This window comes from Chelonoidis abingdonii, chromosome 4 (assembly GCF_003597395.2).
Source record: "Chelonoidis abingdonii isolate Lonesome George chromosome 4, CheloAbing_2.0, whole genome shotgun sequence".
NCBI lineage: Eukaryota > Metazoa > Chordata > Testudines > Testudinidae > Chelonoidis > Chelonoidis abingdonii.
In genome coordinates, this window is record NC_133772.1 from 146,860,131 (window position 1) to 146,880,935 (window position 20,805).

Sequence of the window (20,805 nt, forward strand, 5' to 3'; positions counted from 1 at the left end):
ATAGTGGCTCTGTGGAACCTGCTACTGTTCATGTGCTACAAGGGGTGGTATGGCACAAAAGAATAAGGGTGCTCCTGACACCCCCTTACTCCATTGCACCGGCGTGCAGAGCCAGCCGCAATCTGACCCACGCAAAATCAGTAGCATCCTCTCCTACGTGACACGACAGGGGAACAGGCAACATGGGCAATTTCGTTAAAATAGATCACAGAAATACCACTAAACATAGTGTATATATTGTTGAATTTCGGTCCTGATCAGAAGCCCGTTGAAGTTAACTGAAAGGATTCTATCAGTATCAGTGGCTTTTGGATCAGGTCTTTAAATATACGTGTGCAAATATTTTTCTTGTTGCTCCTCATTAGATACCACTTTGGTACCTCTAGGCTGAGAGATCCAAAATTGCCTAAGGGAGCTGAATGCCCAATTCAGACAGTTTTGAAAATTTCAGCTTTAGTTTTCTAGTCCAGGCTGCATGCCCCAGGCTCTGCATTCAGTTTAATGGACTTAAGAATGTTTGTATGTTAAGAGTGCCAAGCTTAACAAAGTTTGTTGCTGGTGGCAGCTCTGTTCAGAATTGTTCCTGTAAAAATAATAATAAAGACAAAAGCCTTCTTCCAAATTAATTAGAAAAGCTCTTGAATTTTATTAGGCTGAAGAAATTTCTCTTGCAAGACAGACAAGCCCTCCTATCTGCATGAATATATTTTGTTTAATTACTAAGTGCCCCATCCTGCATTACATATGTTTACATAACTGAGGTTGAAGTCTATGGAAGTCCTGTAAGCATTAGAATTATTTGATGAGACCCGAGGTGACAACAAAGCATCCATTTATTGGCATGCACCGTCAAAGAGCTCACCACGCACGTTTTTGCTGGGACCTTATTTACGTTTTAGTTATTAATTAAAACCAACTCTTGAGATAATATGTAAGGTTTAAAAAAAAGGGCCCAGGCTAGGATTTAGCACATTCTTTTTAAGATCTGAAAGCATTTGAAAAGATAATAGGCTATTAACAAAAGTAGGTCTGTCAGAAACAGCTTTGACATCAATTGAGATAAACTATAATCATTGTCAAATAATTTCTTGGAGTAATTTTTACTCTTTGCTTACTCTAATAGGCTTTAAAATAACATTTGCCTTCCTTATGAATTCAGGGCCTGATTTCCAGTGGCCACTGCAGGAGCTTGGCACCGTAACATTACATTGCTGGTCTACAGCCTTTCAGCAGGCAAATGTTTATTGTTTCTGTTGTTTCTAATGGGGCTTGAAAAATAATCTGATGTTTCTATTCATTTCCGTGTTTCTGCTTTAGAACCACCAGCATTGTCACAACAATTCTGAGAATAGTCTTTGCTCATCAGTTCATACTCCATCTGCTGGCTCCGTAGCAGAAAAGCACAAGGTACTGTAGACCAATTTTCAAAGGTCTTCCTTAACTCTGCCCATAATATTTGAAAAGGGCATCAACTTGTGCTTCTACAATTTACATTTACCCACGCAAGTTGAGCTCCTTCCCTCAAATATACATAATGAATTTTACAGCTGGGAAGTTACTGGGCATAGAAGTATGTGCACTCACAAATACGGGGCTGGAGGGTCAGGGGACAGTTAAAGAGGCCTTTGAAAATTTGGCCTTGTAGGCAGGGGCGGCTCCAGGCCCCAGCACGCCAAGCGCGTGCTTGGGGAGGCAAGCCACGGGGGGCGCTCTGCCGGTCGCCGCGAGGGCGGCAGGCAGGTTGCCTTCGGCGGCATGCCTGCTGAGGGTCCGCTGGTCCCGGAGCCTGCCTGCCGTGCTTGGGGCGGCAAAATGCCTAGAGCCGTCCCTGCTTGTAGGACCTACATAAAGTGTGAGTATATTTAAAACATTTATTTTTGATGGCAGGAAATTAAAAAATACGTAGAATCCAGCGGCCATTTGTAAATGGATTGTTACCCTTTGAGGATAGGTCAAATTTTGGTCATAAGCAGCTTGAAAGCATCTCTTTAATTCACAGTTTTATCACTTTGGAAAATTGATTTACTTCACTTTATAAGTGCAAAAAAGTCTTGCCTTGCATTAATTAAAATATTTTTTCATGAATAATAATAATCCTCCATCTGCTTTCTCTACTATGCAATGATTTGTACAGAGGTCTGTAGTTTTTAATAGATGAGGATATTAGCATTTTAGCATTCTTTATCACAGTATTTAGTTTCCCAAAATTACTGCAGTTATATTAATGATATAATTGGTAATTTAATTTCTGATTTAACATACCTATCATATGTCATACCATCATTATTAACAGGCACCACTGATATTAAAAACCTCCCAAAACCCATTGTTCAATTATATGTGGCTTCCTCAGAGGCATGATGGGACTGATATATTGCACTTCTCCAAAGTACTCATTATTTTATAAGCTCAGCTGTCAATCTAGAGTTTTAGTTTCTCTTCAATTTAGAAAAGCTGTAACATTATCTGGCAGATCCAACCTTAGGGCATGTATTGCAGTTCAGGTGAAAGAGACTTGGCCCCATTTCTCCCTTACCCAGGGACTCATGCGTATATGTATACTGTATATCGAGTCAATTCCTGGGGAACGGAATAAGCAGGCCATCTTCCATTGAAATCAGTGGCAAACCTCAGTGGGATCAGACTGAGCTCTAAACCCTTGATATAAAGTCCATTGAAATAAATTGATGGGGTCAGGGGGCTTTTGTTCATTTCATGGGGATTTGGGTCAGGCCCTAAGTCAATAAAATATTCTCCAAACATTTCTATATTCCATCTGCTCTTAACTTTCCTGCTGCACCACTGATATGTGAGAGTCCAGAGAACCCACTGCCAGACATGCTACCTGCAGCCCAGCTGCACTAGGAAATTAACACATTCATCTAGACACAAACCACAGCTCCTTTCATATGGAAGAAAATGACATCGCCACCAGGCTTCCTTTCTGGTCCAAGCTACATTTCCCAAACTTTCTGTCAACATATTCTAAGACAACCCCTTTGACAGGATGAAACGGGATCCAGAGTGTTCACTAGGGATTTATACCCTAAGGCACACACCAGATTTTCTTTAGCATCTCTGACTTACTACAACTTCATTTTCAGCCATGTCCATGGACAGTGACCCAATGTTTATCACAATTCCATTGTGTAATAATTAAGGTTAAGATTCTGTCAGGGGTATTTTTACTAAAAGTCAAGGACAGGTCATGGACAATAAACACAAATTCATGGATGCCCATGACCTGTCTCTGATTTTTACAAAAAATACCCTGCGGGGGCAGGATGGGGGACTAACAGCTAGTACTACTGGGGGCTCAACCCTCTGCTGCTCCATTCTCAGAAGGGCTCATCCAAGCCCGGCCACTGCTTGGGTGGCGCTAGGGCACCTGCTGGCCAGCTGCTCCAGCAGCCCAGGGATTGCTACTCCGGTGGCCTGGAGAATCACTGCTCTGATGGCCCTGGGGCCAGCTGCTATTCCGATGGCTGGGAGACTGCTGCTCTGGTGACCCTCAGGCCAACCACCAGCTATCTGCTCCAGCAGCCTTCGGGGCTGACCACTGGCTGCTGCTCTAATTCCACTGCTGCTCCTGTGGCAGGGGCTGACAGCTGCAGCTTCATCCCCAGTGGGCTTCAGCCCTGGAGCTGCTGCTTTGGCGGCCCTGGGGCTGACAGCTGCTCCAGCCCTGCCCTGGAAGAAGTCCTGGAGGTCCCAGAAAGTCATGGAATCCGTGACCTCCATGACAGAATCGTATCCTTAGCAATAACATAGCAAAAGACACTTACTTACTAATTACCATAGCTAAATATCCCTTATGTCTCGGAGATAATGGGTGACCTGTACTGATATAAATGTTTTGGCATCTGATCCTGCACCTATTAGAGTCAATGACAAAGCATAAATTAGTGTCCATAGGATTGTGGATCCTTGAATTCTAGTGAGTTGCATTTACTAAAACAGAAATTGCTTCATTTACCCTTAAGATACAGCCAGTACATTCTAGCCATGCACTTGCCACTGATTTTAATGGGCGCTGTGCTGCTGGAATACAGAGCAAGGCTTTTACAATGTAATGACAACGATCTCATATAGGAAAACCTTCTACAAATATCTGTGTAGTAAAGGATACTGTCATCATCACGGAAGTCAATGGGAGTTTTGTCTTTGATTGCAACGAAGGTGGGATTGGGCCTTGTATCTATGATGTTGCTTGCTTTGGGCCGAATGTTACAGTCCTTGCTCAAAATCCCACTGAAGTCAATGGGAGTTTTGCCTGAATAAGAACTGTAGGATTGGATCCCTAATCTCCAGTTAATGGCAGAGGCTTTCTAGGTGCCCCTCTATAGACTCAAGCACTGTACAGTACATCCAAAGAGGAGAATGCTGGTTGTTCCAAGACATGGGTGGGTAAATTAATCCCTGTGCTGGCACTTTGCTGGTGAGAGAAGGTGCAATTCCATACTAGGTCTGGAAACACTGACTCTGGCAGCTGCTTTTTTCAGGGAGTTACTTTATAGGTCTAGAAACATGGATTTGCTGGCATTATAATTGTATGCCTTGGAGAGGTATGATCAGAAATGAAATCCATAACAAGACAGCTACACGGGCATTTCCAAGGCACTCATAGGCAGATGTAAGTAATAAGATACCCTCATAGTTCACCTCCGAGACTCTGTGGTATAACGGCATCTTGCTGTGTTGTGCAAAACAGGCTTCCTGGAAAAGCCTTTGCAAAAAGGCACACTTTATTCAACAGCAAAGAGTGCTTATTGTCAGCTTTCATTTCTTTGAGGTTCAGGCTTCCTGTCTCCGTACTGCATGCTGCAGCACTTCATCCTGCATATTGTCTGAAAGAAAGTTCCTGAGTAGCATACCCACACTATACCTTAACTGCTAATTGCAATAACGAACATGGAAGACACAGACAAAGCAATGAAGAGCAGAGAGAGGACTACAGTAAATAGACATGTTTGGTCTGCTCCAATTAATATCTTTACACAAGATCATTTCTAAAAAAACTATTTCAAATAAGGCAACTGGATCATTATAAAGCACTTCACATCAATGTGACTTTGGCTTGTTTGTTTTTGTTTTCATCCTCTGGGTGAGATGTGGAAATGCACCCAATCTGTAGAGTTAATTTATAATACTCGTGGCAATGCAACACTTCCCTGGTTTTTCATGTCTGTCACAAGATTTTTTGGTGATATGATCACTTTGTTTCTGCAAATTAATGCTACAGTTTTTCACTTACACTGTTTTCCCTCACCCAACTTTTGAAAACCTCCTGGTCCAGCCTGGACACATTCTGTAGAAAACAGAGATATTTGTCATTTTGTGTAGTAAAAAGAACATTCCTTCAATCTGGATGTAAATATTGATCCATTTTGATGGCTTGATGCTGTAACATGAGTTAAATGACTGTGAATTGGAGTCACTGCTTTGCTTTCATGTCATTTTAAACAAACTGAAGTAGATCCTGAAATTAGCGAGTATCTTATAAAGAAAAGTAATTTGAAAGTATATCCTATATATAACATATATGATTACATATTAAACTCCTAATGATTTCTCTGTGCTTTTGATCCATTCATATTCAAGTCTTAAGTGTTATAAATTTATACTTTTGATCAATTCTTCCTTAAGGCCACAAATGAAGTTTTTCTTGGTGGTTTTTACAATGTCTTTAAAGTTTTCCACTCAGCACCCTAACCTGATTCAGAGTCAGCCATTAGCAGACATCCTGTTTTATACTGGGTCAGTGCACACGAGCATAGCGTGGGAACAGGCTGCATACAGCTCTATAGGGTTAGGAAAGCAAATAGACATTAGCTGGCTAACATGTTACAGCCTGAGGTTTCACAGAATGGAGGAATCATATATGGTTTAATAAGACTCCTTTCTGGTCATGTTCCCCATTTCAGTTTGTGTGTGACGCTCATTGCTACTCTAACCTGGGGGGTTTAATTGAACAATAGCATTATCCTGCTTTGCTTTTCAAGTGATCTCATACAACTGTACAGCAGCTGTGGCACGTCACACAGCGTTTCTTCTTTTTCTTAGGGTGAAAAATGGTGAGGATTGCTTCATCGAAGACTGTTTTAAGGCCTTTCTGTGTCAGGGCTGAACATTCCAAATAACACTGTGCTCCAATCTTAAGCAGGAGAGAAAGAGAGAGAGGGGGGTCATAAATACACAGTTTGGAGAAGAAGACAATAGGACATGTTTATGACATACAGATCCTGTTATCCTCACGTGCACATAACTCTCTGATATAGAGTGAGCCATGCCTTTAAGATGGATTAAAGTCCTAGCTCTGCCTTGGGCCTGGCTTCCTATCTGATCATAGGCCTTGTGGGACAGGCATTGAGAATAGATGCCAGGGCATTGTCTCTGTGCAGAGGGAGACGTGGGTGGAGCAACAGTCTGCCAGTGGGGCTGGCCAGGAAGAGGAAACTCCATGGATGCCAGCCAGGGCTGGCTCCAGGCCCCAGAGCTCCAAGCACGTGCTTGGGGCTGCATGCCGCAGCGGGTGCTCTGCCGGTTGCTGGGAGGGCAGCAGGCAGCTCCGGTAGAGCATCCGCAGGCACGCCTGCGGGAGGTCCACCGGAGCGTGGGACCAGTGAGCAGCAGAGTGCCCCCCATGGCATGCCACCGTGCTTGGGGTGGCGAAATGGCTGGAGCAGGCCCTGATGCCAGCTGAGTGTTTGTAGGAACTCTTCCACTGCATAGGGGTTCCTCTGAACAGAAGAAGCTGGATCTCAGGGTTTCCAGGAGGCATTGGCTCGAGTGCTCCCTGACAGTGTGGTTCAGTCACTTAACATAACTATCCTTAGCTCCTCTTCCATGCTCTTGGCTTCTCCTATCAAACTCCACAGAGATGAAGCCATTGCGGAGGCGATTCTACAGGCTCAGGGTGATTGATGGAGGAGTGCCACTGAGTCAAAAATACCCTCCCGTTCTGTGAGCACTTGCACTCATGTAGTGTGGACCCTGAGCCTGCCCGTGGAAATGAATTTGGATAAATGCAATTCCTCTGACTTTTGAGCTCTGCTTGGCCTTTTAGAACCCTCTGACTAAATATCAGCATAACCAATATGTGCAGTGACTAGTTGGAACATGCTTGTGTCTGAATGCAGATGCTGCTGCCTTTGATGTACATACGTATTTCATGTTCATTTCTCCATCCCTTCTCCTTACCCAGAGCAATAATGTATTATGAACTGAAAAGAAGATCCCACCAAATAGAGGTCTATGGGCCTGAGTCTCATTTACGGCCCCCATACATAGCTGTGTAAAGTGGCCATAAGCCAGAATCAAGCCGGATGTGTTTGTATGGGACTGACTAAAAGTAGAATTTTTCCCATTATGATTAGCCCAGGTAGGACCAGAGAGAATACATACGAGCGTGTTATTTTAGACAAGCTTTTGTATCCATCTCCTACATATGGGTCTAAGCTAAAAAGCTGGATCCAAACACATTGAAACTTTGGGACAGCTCCAGTCCAGATGAGAACTTTCCAGCTTATTCCCATCTCTGCAGCCTAAATGCTGCTTCCGTAGGTTGCAATTCTTTTTTTTTTTGTAGTGACTAACGTTACTGTGCCAAATACAGATATCCATTTTCTCCCAGGAAACCATGGAATGTCTTTATAGGCTCACATAAATGAATAACATCCACAATGTACAGTTTGTTTTATCGTGATGTGTAAAACAACCTGTTATGTATCCATTTTGTTATGACCAAATATGGTAAAACACTGCAGTGGCTGATCCTAAATCAAACATAAGAACATTAGATGTTTCATTTCATTCAGATGTCTCATGTATGGCATGTGCTTGTTATATATCAGAGATTCATTAGTGGGATTGCAGAACAATCAAGGTAACACTAGAGACAGGTTTAAAGGTGCAAAATTCAGTGTGTTTGGAGTTGAGGTTTTAGTCTGGGCCCAAGTTAGTGAAAATGGAGGAAAAAATGAAAGAATTGTGTTTGAGTGAAATATACAGAAACTATAGTTATGGCCAAACTACTCTGCAGCCTGGGTCCTAACAATAGGGTCAAGCAAAACAATGATACCTCTTTAGCCAGTTTCACTCCATGTTCGTAAGTGAGGGGTTTCTCCTTCATATAAAGTAGCCGAGCCAAAGTTTTCGGATCATCACGAAGATCAATCTAGCAGTAAAAAAAACCACACACACACACACACACAGAGTGCTAAATACAACATTCCTGTGGATGAGTTTGCTCCAGAGCCCTATGCTAGGACGAATATTTCAGTGACACCCCCAATTTCTCCCCTACTAGAGATGATAATTTTTTTTAAAAGTTGGTTCATAATGTCTCTCTCTCTCTCTCTCTCTCTCACTGTGTATACGCACACGCATGTGGCCTCAATGTCTCCTTTCTATTTTTTGGTCAAAGCAGAAAAGAGAGAAAACAGGAGTGTGTAAGAAGCATATAGGCTTAATTCTATGTCTGAGAACAAGTAGGGAATTTTCCATCAATGTTTTTTGATGGAAAATGCAATTTCTGCAAAATTGAACTTTTCCCGAGGAAAATTTAGATTTTGCAGCTTTTTTTTTTTTGATTTTCTGTTAAAATTGAGTATTTAGTTCTGGGTCAGGTTGCCCCAAGTGAAACATTTTGGTTTGTTGAACTGAAACAAAACATTTAATTGTGGGTCACTTTGATACTAATCTCTGACTGCCTCACCTGCAGTTTTTTTTTTTTAGAGAGAATATGGGTTTTTACACCTTAGTAAAGATGGACTAAGTAGGATACCAATTGCCCAGTGAAATGCTATTCTGCAGAACTGCCTCCAAAAGATCTTGATATAAAGGCTGAAATGTATTTCTAACTTGCCATTATTTGCAGCACCCTTTTAGAAATTTGAAAAAAAGTTTTCCTCATTTGGCAAACCTTGATTTTTCTCCAGATATTTGTATAGGCTTAAGGCCTATCCTGCAAGAGGCAGGAGCACCTTCAGCTCCCATCAAAGGGTGTTCAATGCTTCTCAGGAGACACTTGGTAGAATTAAACTCTCCACGAAGAGTGTGTGGTGAGTTAGCTGTTGCTGCAGAACTGGCCTAGCTGAATCTCACAAATGTTTTGGCAACAGAGTGATTGATGTTAAAAAACCCAGCTCTACAGAATGTATCCACCTTAATGTGACCATTCGACAGTAGGTCAGAGCTCATGGCTACCCCATTTGGCAGGAGGGACCCTCTGAGTCGGGGTTGTCCGATGACATTTGGAGAATGTTTATGACAACAAAAAATACAGGTCTGAACTGGTTGTCATGTGCCTACTACTCTGCTCCGCAGCTTGAGAGTGAACAACAATAATACTTGATCTGGCTCTGATTTCTGGGTTGGGTCAGTCTCTTTCTTCCAAGGAGGGGAGATCCTTCCTTTGGGAGAGATGTTAGACCTCAGGACCTAAGTCTGTCTCCAACTATTTGGGATCAGGATGAGACTGAATGTGGTGGGCAGATTATCCCACTTCTCTGTCATGACCCACAGGGCTCAAACCCAGGATTCACAGGAGCGGCCATGCTTCAACCTTCCTCTTGGTAGCATGCTGACAGCTGCTGACCCAGGATCCATGAAGCCCAGCCCCAGTTTGAGGATCCTCCCTTGACATCCTATTGGTGGAGCCACAGAGCAGCTGATTGGCCTGCTGGCCCTACTTAAGCCAGGAACAGGAAGCTGTCTGAACACCTGGGATCCAGCCTGCTCTGGACTGTGTGCTTCCTGCTCCTGATCCCCTGTGTCAGCTTCCTGATCTCTGACTTGTGATTCTGATCTATGCTTTGTCTCCTGCCTCTGACATCCTAGTATCCTGACCCAGCCTGACTATGGTTACAAACTTGTGGTTTGTCTCCTGCCTCTGATGTCCTACAGCTGACTCTTGGCTCCTGACTACGGATTCTGGCTCTGACCACTAGGTCTGGCTGCCTATGACCTGGCTTTGCCAGTCTGTTTACTCTGTGGTTCCTACACCTTCCTCTGAAACAGCTGGTGCTGGCCACTGTCAGAGACAGGATACTGGACTGGATGCATCATAGGTCTTATCCACTCTGACAATCCCTAGGTAAACTCTGGGGGAAGAAAGTGCTCTCAGCAGGGCTGGCTGGTCTAGAAGGAGCTGTGTTGGCTCTAAAGAGGTTGTTAATCCTTGTTGGCTCCAGGAAGGCTATTCAGGGAAAGGGGTGAACATTGGGGGATGTAATATGGGAATGGCTTCCCCACTTCAGAAAAATATAATGAATTTAAAGCTTAGTTAAAAATCATAGTGATATTGAGAAGCCCCTAACACAGAATATGGGTACAGTGGAGCTAGAGGTGTACTTTCTTGCGTGAAATTGCTGTGGTAGCTCTGATCAAGCTAGTGCATGGGAAACAGAAGTACAGCCGAGGCAGTGTGAGTAGTGAGGTGGACTCACCAGCCTGAGTATGTATCTAGGGTTTCAGACAGGATTGTATTTGGGTGGCTAGCCCATACTGCTGCTTGCCCTGCTGCAGCTACACCGCTATTTTCAGTGTGTTGGCTCGATCGGAGCTAGTCTGGGTATGTCTTCTTGACATGGGAATTATACCTCCTGCTCCAGTGTAGACATACCCACAGAGTGATCCTTCAGAGGGTTGGGCAACTAGATGCATTACGTTTGCACGGGGCTTGGGGAAGCCTGCTTGTTTCAGTTCATGTGAGTTGCAGCCCCTGAGGTTTGCTTTGAGTTGCAAGTTTGGTATCAGGTCTGCCAGAGTGGAAGCAGGTGTGTGCGAAACAGCAGAGTTTTCAGGGGACCCCGGGACTGCAGCCAAACCTCAATCTGGGTAAGTTCCACCTGGCTTTGAGGTTTCACAAGGCCCACCTGGCTGTAGAGTTCCAGACCCCTCGTGCTGGTCAATAGGCTTTCCAGTTAGTAACTACCTGTGTTCCTATGAGCACATAAGGCACATGCGGCATGCTGACTTTCAGTTCAGGCACCCACTCTTCCTGGACGTTGTGGTAAGAGGCAGGGTTCACCACAGAAAAACAGATCAAGAACACATCCGTGTTGGGATAGGAGAGGGGTCTCAGCTGATTGTAGTCCTCCTATCAGAGAGCAAAGGCAGGTGTTAGCAATGGGTCACACAAGCTGCGTAACAAAGCATCTGCAAGCACTTTGAGTTACCCAACATTGTCACTGAATGTCAATAACAGCTGATAAATTCCAGGGGGTGGAATGACCACTGCAAAGGCGCAGTGGAGGTATCCGGCAGCTGGGTCAGTCTCTGAACCCCCTTTTACCTGGGCTTTGCGCAGACAGGCAGCGGGGTGGGTATTCTGTTTTCATAGTGATTCCAGTATACAAGGGAGATAAGCTAAACAGGGGCTGCCTTCAATGCCATTGAACAGTAAAAGAAAAAATACCTTGGGGTAAAAACAGCTCTTTAGGTTGTGCATATTGGGCTCAGCCTTCAATATACCATAATCCTAGGAATTATTATTTGACTGCCATTGTCCTTGGAGCCAGATGACATCTGTAGAGGACATTCATGCCATGCGTTTTACAGTAGGTGTTATGTGCAGGGTGTATAAAACCTCAAAAATGCTACAGACATGACTATGCACAACAAAAATGGGCCTTTGGGCTGTTCAGTTACATCATGCTATCTCCAGTGCCATGTCAATCAGAACGAGAAACTCTCATCCTGGAAATTTAGCAGCAGCTCAGATCCAGTTTGTGACTCAAGGTGATTTGAGATTTCCATGGGCCCCTGTCTTGTGAGAAGAGATGTCATCTTGCCCCCGAGGCTGTGCAGAGAGCAGCATTCAGTTACCTCAAAGCATAGACGTTCCATGTAGTTAGCTGATTTGATAACAGGGAAGCTTGTTAGAAGGACAAATTTGGGTCCCTTCCCAGTTTCGAGAGTTGGACTTTGCAATCCATGTGAAATTGATAAATGGGTCTAGAGTAACAGCATATGGAATCTCACATGCCCATTCTTGGACAAGTGAAATTCATATTGGAAAGTCTGGGTGGAAGCTAGTGTTTCCCAATTTTCCTGCAAGTGGTTCAAAAATTACTTGTAAAGTTACCTGTTTCCTTCAGCAAATGTATAAAAACACAGCATGGGAACAAATGATCACCCTATGCCAGGGCTGGATTAAGACACAAGCAATATCAGCCTGTGCCTAGGGCTCCAGCACCTGGAATCATGTGATTATATCAGAATTTAAGACATGTAAGTTCTCATGGTTGTGAAGAAAAGATTGAAAATATAAATTGAGTGTAACTGAGGCTGAGAGATATGCCTTGAGCTTGTCTGCACTTACAGCGCTGCACAGCTGAAGTGCCTAGTGAAGATGCTACCTGCACTGACATGAGAGCTTCTCCCATCAGTGTAGTTAATCCACCTCCCTGAGAGGCGGAAGCCCTCCAGTAGACACAGCACTGTCTGTGGAAGGGTTAGGTTGGTATAACTACGTAGTTATACTTAGTTGCTATTGTAGACTAAGTCTTAGTCTGCAGACAGCCTGAAGCAATAGCTCTGAGAGGTGTGAACTGCCTCATGCATCTTGTACCACCCTGACTGAGGGCTCTGCATGGGGCAGGACTGGAGAAGGAGAATGCAGAGGGGTCTGGTTGACCAAGATAGCCCAGCTGCTGGAGTAAGTACTAGGAGCCCCCCGCCAAATGTGTAGGGTCACCCACTGCTCAGTGAGGTGCCGTGTGTCCCTCTGCACCTAGACTGTGAGGCTGTTCCAGGTGTTAGCTATACTGCCTACCCACCATCTTAAAATGTGCAGACTTAAGCTTTTTGCCCTGGAGGTTTCGGATTCAATCCCTGGTATTAGCCAAGATGGCGGCCATCACATATGCACTGTGTAAGGGTAATGGAAAATCCAGTTTCTATCCTGAAAGACAAAGAGTGGGGTAAGGGGCTACCGTGTTCTAGTAGGCTTGGCCCCGACTTTTTAAAAAAAGTATAAATAATCCCCAGCTGCTTCTCTATCTAATGATTATTAACTGACCAATGTTTTGTAGAGGTCAAGGCAGAGGTGGGTCTCGAGGAGGGATTGATTGGTGAGAGCAGGGAGGATGTACAGGGATTAGCACGAAAGAAAATGCAAAGACACTTGTGGGAGAATCAGCTAAACGAGGCCACACCACTGTTGGTGGGGCAGAGAACATGATGTGACTGACAAGAGACAAAGCAGGGAGGGATGGACATATGTTTGAGGATGACAAGAAGCTTCCACTTGATGCAGTGGAGAGCCGGTATCTGGTTAATGGAACAATGAAGTGATCTTGGCAACTGAGTTTTGTGTGGCTTGGAGGAGGGATAATGTGAGTCTCAGAGGCTTGGCCTCATGCTAACCCTATTACATGATATTTTAACCAATGAAATCACTTACATCCAGAACATTAAAGCTGATGACTTCTCCAAGGGTAAACACACTTATCTACAATCACCACGGGCTGATGCTGGGAGCTGCTTGACAATTAACTTTTCATACACTTTTGGTTTATCTTGATTATCACTACAAAAGTTTTTTTTTCTCCTGCTGACAACAGTTCATTGTAATTAATTAGCCTCCCATCTTTTCATGTTCTCTGTATGTATATATATCTCCTCACTATATGTTCCATTCTATGCATTCAATGAAGTGGGCTGTAGACCATAAAAGCTTATGCTCAAATAAATTTGTTGGTCTCTAAGGTGCCACAAGTACTCCTGTTCTTTTTACGGATACAGACTAACATGGCTGCTAAGCTGAAATCTTTGATTTATTTGTTACAAAACAGATCTTTGGGATAACCACAAGGTGGTAGCAGATACTCTATGTATCTTTTTTTTATTTGGGACCTTGGAAAGCAGTTGGCTGAATATATCTGTTTTAAAAATTCAAGATTTGCCTATTTAGAGGGGTTGAAACTTAGTGTGCTGTTAAAAATCACAGTCTAAAAGCTATGAACATTCTGCATAATGGTGACAGGTCCTTTCAGAAGGTTCATTTAATTTTATTTTGCTTGTCACTTTGGAGCTCATGAGGACTGTTCTCCTTTTGTGTTTGCAGCATGGGACATTATATAAGCAATCGGTTGGAAGAGAAAGGGTATCTACAGATTACACACAAGGATGTAGTCTACTGTCAATACACATTAGTAGCTCAGGATGACGCTGACAAGCATGGGAGTTATACTTGCATGTCGAGGGAAGAGTAGATCTAGGGCTCTCATGTTATTCTAAATCTGCCAAGGCCCACTATCAGCTGCTCACGGGGCAGGTGGAAGGAAACGTGTAATAAACCATTGGTATCAACTGCCCATTGGATAGCTTTGGATTGCTGCAGGAAATCACTGAGGCCAAGAACTTAACAAGATTCAAAAAGGGATTGGGCATTTAGCTGGATATGGGGCAGATCCAAAGTTGTTGTTTTTAATTATAACAAATTTTGGAAGGGATATGAAAGCTTGTGTGTTGGGGCTTTCGCTGATCTCTAACTCTTCGAGATCAGGATTAGACCTTTACGGGGTCCAGAATACCTCACAAGCATCTGGGGCTGGCCACTGTCAGAGGCAGGATCCTGGACTAGATAGACCTTGGGTCTGATCCACTCTGGCAAGTCCTATGTTCCTGTGCCCCCAGCTGGCCATTGGATTTGTGCCCTAAAGCATGGGGCATATCAAAATGATTTTATCCCAGCTAAAGTAACTGTGGATGTGCTCATTAGTTGTGCACATAACTAATACAGTTGTCCAGATCTTTTCTCACACTGTGACCTCCAGGTTACAGCAGCAAAATGTTCAGGACATCCTACCCACCCTACCCCAATCTAACCAGACAGACAGGAAAGGTGGTTGTGCCTCCCTGGACCTGCCCATGTGCTCCTCTTGGGGTTTCAGCCTGTAGGTTGAGAACTCTTAATCTAATCCACTATTTTACAATCTGTTCCTCCCACCCTCTCCTAGTATGTCTTGATTTTCATAGAGCAATCCCATGCCCTGAAATCTTGGCTTTCAGGATGATAAAGGGTTCTGCTTGCAGTTCTTCTACTGGTTTACCAGATGACCTTGGGCATGACATGTCATTGCTTTGTGCCTCAGTTTCCCCATCTGTCAAATGAGGATATTGACACCTGCTTTGTAAAGATCTTTGAGATCTACGGATGGCAAATGCTATATAAGAGCTAGATATTGTTAATATTTATTAAAAGGACTCAGAATTACTTTCATGCCCATGCAGTATGATCTTAGAATCACAGACGTTTAGAACTGGAAGGGACCTTGAGGGGTCATCTAGTCCCCTGCATTAGAGGCAGGACTATGTAATAACTAGACCATTCCTGACGGTGTTTGTCTAATCTGTTCTTAAAAACCTCCAGTGGGAGATTCCACAACATCCCTAAGTAATTTGTTCCAGTGTTTAACCACCCTTACAGATAGGAAGTTTTTCCTAATGTCCAACCTAAACCTCTACTGCTGCAATTTAAACCCCTTACTTCTTGTTCTGTTCTCAGTGGATAAAGAGAACAATTTTTCTCCCGCCTCCTGGTAACAACCTTTTTGTACTTGAAAACTGTTATTGCATTCCCCCTGTCTTCTCTTCTCATGTGTAAACAAATCCAATTTTTTCAATCTTTCCTCATAGGTCATGGTTTCTAGACCTTCCATCATTTTTATTGCTCTCCCCGGGACTTTCTCCAATTAGTCCAATCTTTCCTGAAATGTGGCACCCAGAACTAGACACAGTACTCCAGCTGAGGCCTTATCAGCACAAAGTAGAGCAGAAGAATTACTTATGCCTTACTTACAACACTCCTGCAAATACATCCCAGACTGATTTTTGCTTTTTTTTGCAACAGTGTTACACTGTTGACTCATATAGCTTATGGTCCACTATGACCCCCAGATCCCTTTCCACAGTACTCCTTCCTAGGCAGTCATTTCCCATTTTGTATGTGTGCAACTGATTGTTCCTTATTAAGTGGAATACTTTGCATTTGCCCTTATTGAATTTCATCCTATTTACTTCAGAACACTTCTCCAGTTTGTGCAGATCATTTTGGATTTTAATTCTATCCTCAAAAGCACTTGCAACCCCTTCCAGCTTGGTATCATCCGCAAACTTTATCAGCGTACTCTCTATGCTATTATCTAAATCATTGATGAAGATATTGAACAGAACCGGATCCAGAACTGATCCCTGCAGGACCCCACTCAACATGTCCTTCCCACTTGACTGTGAACCATTGATAACTACTCTCTGAGAACGGTTTTCTACCCAGATATGCACTCACGTTATAGTAACTCCATCCAGGTTATATTTCCCTAGTTTGTTTATGAGAAGGTCACGTGAGAGTATCAAAAGCCTTACTAAAGTCAAGGTATACCACATCTGTTGCTTCCCTCAATCCACAAGGCTTGTTACCCTGTCAAAGAAAGCTATTAGGTTGGTCTGACACAATTTGTTCTGAACAAATCCATGCTGTTACTTATTATCTTCTACATATTTGCATATTGATTGCTTGATTATTTGCTCCATTATCTTTCCGGGTACTGAAGTTAAGTTGACTGATCTGTAATTCCCTGGATTGTCCTGATTTCCATTATATTTGCCCTCTTCCAGTCCTCTGGAATCTCTCCCATTTTCAAATTTCATCTCTAATGGATCAGATATCTCCTCAGTCATCTCCCTGAATATTCTAGACTGTAGTTCATCAGGCCTGGGCGACTTGAATACATTCAACTTGTCTAAGTAATTTTTGATTTGTCCTTTCCCTGTTTTAGCCTCAGATCCTATCTCATTTTCACTGGTGTTCACCATGTTAAATGTCCAATTGCTACTAAACTTTCTGGTGAAAACTAAAACAATAAGTTCTTTAGCACTTTTGCCATTTCCATATTTTTTTGTTATTGTTTTTCCCCCCTCATTGAGTAATGGGCCTACCCTGTCCTTGGTCTTCCTCTTGCTTCTAATGGATTTGTAGAATGTTTTCTTCTCACTCTTTATGTTTCTAGCTGGTTTAATCTCATTTTGTGCCTTGGCCTTTCTAATTTTGTCCCTATATGGTTGTGATGGTTGTTTTATATTCATCCTTTGTAATCTGACCTGGTCTCCACTTTTTGTAGGACTTTTTTTTTGAGTTTCAGATCACTGAAAATCTCCTGGTTAAACCAGGGTGATAGTGTTGGAAGGCTGGAAAATGCCACTAGTTCTGTTAGTGCTCTGTGCTAATGGGAGTGCCTAGGACCTTGCTTGTGTGGAGTTCAGGCCTGGGACCCAGCTACATCCTTAATCTAGTGTCACTGTCACAGGCACCTTCTTACCCTACAGTCTCTCTTCCAGTAAAGTTGTTCAGGAAGGGGGCCAGACTACCATGGAAAGACATAACCTTACAGCCGCTGTTTCAGTAGCTAATGAGGCTACTTATGGTGTGTGTGTGTGTGTGTGTGTGGTGGGAATATAATTCCCTGCTGAGTGTTTGTGTTGTCTTTTGACTGGCCCACAATGGAAAGGGTGGAGCCAGGTCAGGTATTGCTGGGCATGGCTCTGGCAACTAGCAGAGGGCTGGGAGGTTTGTGCAACGCGGTGCGCTGCCTCCTACATTTGTTTGCCATGTTGGGCCTGGCTTTGCGCAGATATGTGAAGTACTCAGTGTACTTGTTACTGCTGTTTCCTCCGTCATCTTTCTGTCCATGTTCCCTGCCTTCAGTGTTGGGCCCTCAAAGCACTTTGCACCTGAGCATGGTGCTGAAAATGTCCTATCTGGGCCTGTTTGTGCCAAAGATGCAGAAAATCAGGCAGCTGAGACTGAAGTTCCTTGCCAGAGTCCTCCTCCCATGGTAAGAGGGTAATGCTGCACCAGGGTCCATTTTTAAATCGTTAGTTCATCAGCACGTGTTTTAGAGCATGCCGATGTCAAGCATTATTGTTAGCTCTGACTTCATGTCGATTTTCTTTGGAAAGCCACACAACTGAAGGAGGTGTGTGTGTGTCGGGGATAGTGAACCCATATGAGCTGTCATTCCTGCAACAGCATGTGGGAAAGAGCAACCTTCTGGACTCCGTTAAGATATGATCTATTAATCACAAAGTGATTCATGCTCTGTAATGTCTTGACTCAATGACCATCCCTTTTGCACTGAAATCTAAAATGAAAATGGTTCCGACAAGTCAGTTACAGTCAATGAATGTCACTTGGAGACAGGCATGCCTGGGCTAACTTGAACTTCATCACGAGAGATGGCAAAATGATTGTCAAGAGGGAGAAACACATTTCTGTCAGCTAGATTTATAGCTTAGTGCTCGGGAAAATGAATAAAAGGAAGTGTTGTTGACAGAGTGGGTGACTGGTGGAGTATACACAAAACATGTTAAAATAATGTTAAGGTTCTGGATTAGCCTGACAGAAGTGGTAAACTCAGGCATGAATAAAATTCTGGCCAGATTTTCACAGCCCTGCAGAAGGGCGCAAAATGTGAGCACAGCCAGAATCCTGCATCTAGGTGAATGAATGATCCTTTGCCTGTGCAAATTGGGTAATTGAATGTGTACATTCCCTGATTGCATGTGCAATTATGTAATAGGTTATTATTATTACTTGTAGCATGGTAGTGCCTAGATGCACTGACAAATATATATGGACCCTATTGTGCTAGGTAACACAAACATACTCACAGGCAGACCTTGCCCTGAGGAGCTTACATTTTAGACAAGCTGAGGCATGGGGGGAGGAGTGGAAAGGGAAGCATATTAAGGTGATGCATCTAGTGGTGGAGCTGGAACTAGAATCCAGCTGATCCTATGCATTGGATCACCTGCCTCTCAGTATATGTGACTGTGGGGTGTGGCCATGCAACAGGCTGTGTGGGCTTGTCTTACTATAGTTAGGCATCTGCTTGGGCCTAGAGTGTGGCTCACAATCTATATTAGTTATTTTTAGTATTGATTTGTAGGTAGTCTATTTCAGTTCATTATTTTTAGATCAGCTATTAAAAAAGGATAAACAAACCATAACGGATATAAAACTAGCTGCTATAGATAGCCCTCAGTAACTGGTGCTGCCTACAGAAATAGGAGCAGTCAGTGTGGAAGGAATAAAATCGACAAAATACAAATCAGGCAAAAGCAAAACCAGAAGGGACCCAATCTTGCAAGCCCCTACTATAGGTGTAGTGCGTATTGTAGTGACCATCTGTTTCTCTGCAGTGCTTGGGGTCTCTGAATATTATTAATCTGTGTAACAGTATTCTCAGTAGTGTGGCGTCTGCTACTACGTTTATTATGCCTGGCAGCATTTGAAGGATCAAGTCCTAATATATCTGTGCCATGCCCTGAAGTTTCCTAGAGTTGGCCTTTGCTGGACCATCAAGCAGAGGTGAGGCTCAGTACTGAAGAAAGTTGGCTACCAGTTCATGTGAGTCTTATCCAATCAAAAATGACAGTTTCATACACATTGGTAAGATGTGCATACAAATGCAGTCAGGGTTGATGTGAAACCCACATGGTGCCTAGAACTTTGTGTGGGCCCTCTGCACTTCAGGCAACAGTGCCCCCCAATGACAAGTCATGGTGCTTTTCATGCCTATTGTGTTCAAGGGCAATAGTTGTAGGTTTCCTGCTTGTTTTCTGAGCTGGAAGCACCAGCTAATCCAGGGCCTTATCCAATGTCGATTGAAATCAACTGAAGCTTTTCTACTGACTTCTGTGGCACTGACTAAGGTCCCAGTGCTCTCCTTTCAGACAAGTTAACTTTGGGAAAGGATGCTTCCAAATGGCTGGTGAAATGATGATGACACAGGCTTGTCTACATGAGAACATTGCAGTGGTTTAACTCAAGGTGGGATATCTAAACCGATTTAGTTAAACCAGTGCAAGTTCTGTGTGGACACAATGATTGAGAATAGAGAGTATTCCGTGATGTTCCGTGGAATAACAGTGTTCCCCTATGACTGATATAGCGGAGAGAAGAATGAAAGGGCAAAGTTTATAAACTGGCGTCGCCATTGTCTTAATTCCACAGTTGCTAAGAAAAGGCCTCTTTGTAGTACTAGATGCTGCTTCCCTAAGGCCTGGTCTACACTGGGGGGGGGTGTCGATGTAAGATACGCGACTTCAGCTACAGGAAGTCGAAGTATCTTATTCCGACTTACCTCCCGTCCTCACTGCGCGGGATCGACGTCCGCGGTTCCCCGTGTTGACTCTGCTATTGCCGCTCACTCCTGTGGAGTTCTGGAGTTGACGGGAGCGTGTTCGGGGATCGATATATCGCATCTAGATGAGACGCAATATGTTGATCCCCCAAAAATTGATCACTACCCACCGATACAGCGAGTAGTCTGGATGTACCCTTAGGATCTTGCAGACCCAACAATGTAAACAAAGGAAGATTCACCAGCAAGAGAATGAGATGCTTAATAAAAAAATCTCTACATTTTTTCTGGGTTAATTAATTTGGATTACTGGGACAGACACAGCAGTTTAGGTACATGTACTCTTCTCAAAATAACGTTTGTTAGACCAGGGAATAGTCTGGCAAGGGAAGTGGTAAAAGCCTCATAAATTGCATTATGTAAGTTTAGACTGGGCATAGACGTTGGAGGCTATATTGTAAGTGACCGTCTTTCACTAGTAGGTATCTGTTGAAGTTTACCTACAGTGCTTGCCATTTAAAAGTTAATAGCTGTTGAGAGTTACCACACAGACTTGTATTGGATATTTGCTATTTTCTATATTTAGGATAGGAAATATTGGCTGTATCTCAGCTGCTGCTACATGAAAACCGTTAGTAATTGTTGACTAGAGAGC

The 20,805-nt window shown here is 43.4% G+C and overlaps 1 protein-coding gene across 1 annotated transcript in view; it reads right to left on the minus strand.

The window, feature by feature from the left end:
- Positions 1-625: 625 nt before the first annotated feature.
- Positions 626-20,805, minus strand: part of RHOJ (ras homolog family member J) — a 71,874-nt gene continuing 51,694 nt past the window's right edge. Inside the window, exons 3-5 of the mRNA XM_032789185.2 lie at positions 10,937-11,101; positions 8,081-8,176; positions 626-6,154 (exon numbers count right to left, since the gene is read on the minus strand). Coding sequence (XP_032645076.1) covers positions 6,008-6,154; positions 8,081-8,176; positions 10,937-11,101 — 408 coding nt within the window. The 3' untranslated portion in view covers positions 626-6,007. The remainder of the gene's footprint in view (positions 6,155-8,080; positions 8,177-10,936; positions 11,102-20,805) is intronic.